This window comes from Oncorhynchus masou, chromosome 12, assembly GCF_036934945.1.
Source record: "Oncorhynchus masou masou isolate Uvic2021 chromosome 12, UVic_Omas_1.1, whole genome shotgun sequence".
Lineage (NCBI taxonomy): Eukaryota > Metazoa > Chordata > Actinopteri > Salmoniformes > Salmonidae > Oncorhynchus > Oncorhynchus masou.
Genome location: NC_088223.1, coordinates 93,566,568 through 93,571,567, shown reverse-complemented (window position 1 = coordinate 93,571,567; position 5,000 = coordinate 93,566,568). Strand labels below are relative to the sequence as shown.

The 5,000-nt window shown below is 42.9% G+C and overlaps 1 protein-coding gene across 1 annotated transcript in view; it reads right to left on the bottom strand.

Annotated features, from left to right (window-relative positions):
- The window catches only part of kl (klotho), a 47,641-nt gene that overhangs the window by 20,354 nt on the left and 22,287 nt on the right, over nt 1-5,000 (bottom strand). The window contains 3 exon segments of the mRNA XM_064982477.1: nt 590-700; nt 2,171-2,358; nt 2,774-2,972. Of these exon segments, the coding sequence (XP_064838549.1) occupies nt 590-700; nt 2,171-2,358; nt 2,774-2,972 (498 nt within the window).

Here is a 5,000-nt window from a genome sequence, read left to right as displayed (position 1 = left end):
AACAGTAGTAGTAGCAGTAGCAGTAGTTGTTGTAGTAGCTATAGTAACAGTAGTAATAGCAGTAGCAGTAGTTGTTGTAGTAGCTATAGTAACAGTAGTAATAGCAGTAGCAGTAGTTGTTGTAGTAGCTATAGTAACAGTAGTAATAGCAGTAGCAGTAGTTGTTGTAGTAGCTATAGTAACAGTAGTAGTAGCAGTAGCAGTAATTGTTGTAGTAGCAGTAGTTGTTGTAGTAGCTATAGTAACAGTAGTAATAGCAGTAGCAGTAGTTGTTGTAGTAGCTATAGTAACAGTAGTAATAGCAGTAGCAGTAGTTGTTGTAGTAGCTATAGTAACAGTAGTAATAGCAGTAGCAGTAGTTGTTGTAGTAGCTATAGTAACAGTAGTAATAGCAGTAGCAGTAGTTGTTGTAGTAGCTATAGTAGCAGTAGTAGTAGCAGTAGCAGTAGTTGTTGTAGTAGCTATAGTAACAGTAGTAATAGCAGTAGCAGTAGTTGTTGTAGTAGCTATAGTAACAGTAGTAATAGCAGTAGCAGTAGTTGTTGTAGTAGCTGTAGTTCAGCAGTAAGACGAGTCATATCAGTCTTACTCTTCAATGGTGGGGGTCACTAGCTGAGTGCTGAAATGACTGATGGCGAAGAAGTCGTACGTCCCCCTCACCAGCTGTCTGTCCTCATCACTGAACAATGGCAGGTGGTAACTATGGAAACAACAACATCACTATTTTACTCTGTGGTCGCAGACCAGTATGTGCTTGAGCTGAGGCCAGGATTCAATTCCTCTGGACCTGACAATGCAGCTTTTAAAACCTCGCAAGAACCCGCCCGGTTTTTAAATTTTCGCCTTAAATGGCATACCCAAATCTAACTGCCTGTAGCCCTGAAGCAAGGATATGCATATTATTGGTACCATTTGAAAGGAATCACTTTGAAGTTAGTGGAAATGTGAAATTAATGTAGGATAATATAACACAATAGATTTGGTAAAAGATTATACAAAGAAAAAAACATGCATTTTTTTGTACCTTCATCTTAGAAATGCAAGAGAAAGGCCATAATGAATTATTCTAGCCCAGGCGCAATTTAGACGTGGGCCACTAGATGGCAGCAGAGTATGTGCAATGTTTTAGACTGATCCAATTAACTATTGCATTTCTATTCAAAATGTTGTATCAAGAATGCCCAAATGTTACGAATTGGTTTATTCATACATTTTCAAGTTCATAATTGTGCACTCTCCTCAAACAATAGCATGGTATTCTTTCACTGTAATAGCTACTGTAAATTGGACAGTGTTGTTAGATTAACAAGAATTTAAGCTTTCTGCCCAAATCAGATATGTCTATGTCCCGGGAAATGTTCTTGTTTCTTACAATCTCATGCTAATCACATTAGCCTATGTTAGTTCAACCTCATGCTAATAGCATTAGCCTACGTTAGTTCAACCTCATGCTAATCACATTAGCCTACGTTAGCTCAACCTCATGTTAATCGCATTAGCCTACGTTAGTTCAACCTCATGTTAATAGCATTAGCCTACGTTAGATCAACCTCATGCTAATAGCATTAGCCTACATTAGTTCAACCTCATGCTAATCACATTAGCCTACGTTAGCTCAACCTCATGTTAATCGTATTAGCCTACGTTAGTTCAACCTCATGTTAATAGCATTAGCCTACGTTAGATCAACCTCATGATAATAGCATTAGCCTACGTTAGCTCAACCTCATGCTAATAGCATTAGCTCACGTTAGTTCAACCTCATGCTAATAGCATTAGCCTACGTTAGCTCAACCTCATGCTAATAGCATTAGTCTACGTTAGCTCAACCTCATGCTAATCACATTAGTCTACGTTAGCTCAACCTCATGCTAATCACATTAGCCTACGTTAGATCAACCTCATGCTAATAGCATTAGCCTACGTTAGATCAACCTCATGCTAATAGCATTAGCCTACGTTAGCTCAACCGTCCCGAGGACGGGACACCGATCCTGCACAGGCATTTCCTTCTGCGATCGCAGGAGACTGCATAAACACTGCAGACGTCGGCTCAAATCAGGCTGTTTACGCAGATCGTATTGAATTCTGGCCTAACTCATCCATGCGTTTTTGTAGGACCATGGATGTTTGAACTTTGAACTCTGCTTGCGAACTGAAGAGAGCTTACTGGAACAGGTCAAGGGAGTGTCGTTGGTGGAACCAGCTCCTCATGCGAGGCGGGTAATCTCCACCGCCAAATATGGGTTCTGAGAACCAGCCCACACGACAGTCCAGAACCCTGTTGGCTGGTTCCACGTCCTCGCGGCTGAAGGAGAACGCTGGCTCCACCCAGTCCATGTGAAGAGCCAAGGAAACCTGCAACGCAGTACGACAAGTGGTTTTTTCCCCTCTCTGCACGTGCATGTGTGTGTATCTGTGTCTCCTTGTGTGTGTTTCTCCCTGTGTGTGTGTGTGTGTGTGTGTATCTGTGTCTCCTTGTGTGTGTTTCTCCCTATATGTGTGAGTGTTAGTGTGTGTGTGTGTTTGTGAGCATGTGTCTCCCTGTGTGTATGTGTGTGTATATATGTGTGTGTATGTATATGTGTGTGTGAGCATGTGTCTCCCTGTGTGTATGTGTATCTGTGTGTATGTGTGTGTGTATATATATGTGTGTGTGTGTGTGTGTGTGTGTAGCAGTAGTTGTTGTAGTAGCTATAGTGTGTGTGTGTGTGTGTGTGTGTGTGTGTGTGTGTGTGTGTGTGTGTGTGTGTGTGTGTGTGATCCCACTGACCTGTCCCCCCTGTGTGTGTCTGTACTCCTGGTCGTAGGCGTGCCACGCCAGGGCGTGTGCCCTCAGCAGCTGGTGGCCCTCCATCGGAGACACATCATCTTCATCATTGGGCTCGTTCAAGGTGATCCACATCTTCACATGGGGACCCAGCTCTCTGTAGCACAGCCGAGCGTAGTCCACAAACGCCACCACTGTGTCCCTGTCAAACAATATCATTATTTATATAATACCATATCCATGAGAACAAGTGTTAACTGGCTATAAAAACCTGCATTGTTTGTTTGTTTTGATTCTTTCATAAACGTGTTCATTATTTTATTATTTTTGAAAGAAACATAATATGTTTAAAAAACAGAAAAATACATATCTTAATTTAGAAAATATTGTTGTTAAGAAGGTGTGTTGTAGGACGCTGATTATCCCTGTGACGTGACCTACGTGTTATATACTAGGAGTGATGGCTTTGATATCTCTGTGGGCTGTTTTTTTGTCCTGTTTTTGTTCGAAGGGGGAGGTTTTTTCCATTGCGTTTGACCGCTGTTCACGAATACAAGGCCGTTTTGATTTTGAATTGTGCTTTTCATTTCAGACACTTTTGATTCATGTTTAAAATCTTAAAGCATTTTGTTAAGGTCCACTTTATTTATTCTGGATGTATTGGAGCTTCATATGATTTTGGTTTGTACAAAATACACACACACACACACACACACACACACACACACACACACACACACACACACACACACTTCTAATTCCAAAACTCAAGGGCATTAATATGGAGTTGGTCCCCTCTTTGCTGCTATAACAGCCTCCACTCTTCTGGGAAGGCTTTCCACTAGATGTTGGAACATTGCTGCTGGGACTTGCTTCCATTCAGCCACAAGAACATTTGTGAGATCAGGACACGATGTTGGTCGATTAGTCCTGGTAAGCAGTTGTCGTTCCAGTTCATCCCAAAGGTGTTCGATGGGTGCATGGGGGAATTGTCATGCTGAAACAGGAAAGGGCCTTCCCCAAATTGCCACAAAGTTGGAAGCACAGAATGGTCTATAACGTCATTATGCTGTAGTGTTAAGATTTCCCTTCACTGGAACTAAGGGTCCCGAACCATGAAAAACATTATTCCTCCTCCACCAAACTTTACTTTCGGTGTTGCAACCAAGGACCACATCGCTTCAGCACTCAACGGCCCCATCCTCTGAGCTTGTGTGGCCTAAGCACTTCGCGGCTGAGCCATTGTTGCTCCTAGATGTTTCCAGGAGCAACAACGGGGCACCTCGAGCTGGGCAAAACTGACTTGTTGGAAAGGTGGTATCCTATGGTGGTGTCACGTAGAAAGTAATTGAGGCCGAATCCACTTATCGTGTTTGGACCCGACGCAATCATCTCTAAACAGTGTAGTAGGAGAATAGAAATATATAGAACAGGTAACTGTTTTCTATGGAATGGGCGTGGTTACTCCCTTGTCCCCGGGCTGAAGTGGCTATAGAACTAACGACTTGGATACCAAGTTACTACCCGCGTTGCTGATGTTTTGGGCGGCGAGGTCGGAGGTGTAACTGGAGCCAATCGCTGAACAGCTGCTCTTGATCAGTGTCACAATGCAACACCAGGTCGCGTTAGAAGTTCAGAACGAGGAACACGCTTCAAAGGGTTCCGGAAGGGTCTCCAGGTAGAACCCTTTTTGAGTTCCATGTGGGTTTTTACATGGAACCCAAAAAGGATTCTACCTGGAACCTAAAAGGGTTCTTCAAAAAGGGTTCTCCTATGGGAACAGCCGAATAATCTTTTAAGGTTCTAGATAGCATCTTTCTAAGAGTTATATATATTAATTATAGAAATAATGACGCTCAAATAGAAAATCATTTAATAACTAAATAATTAGTATTTCTATCAGCCTGATCGAGGTGTAGATTACATCTCACATTCAAGTGTTCAAACTAAAGAAAAAGATGCATGGGAATTCTGTCAATGTGACTCTGTGGAGTCAAGGTACACACACACACACACACACACACACACACACACACACACACACACACACACACACACACACACACACGCACACGCACACGCACACGCACACGCACACGCACACGCACACGCACACGCACACACGCCACACACACACACGCACACGCACACGCACACGCACACACACACACACACACACACACACACACACACACACACACACACACACACACACACACACACACACACA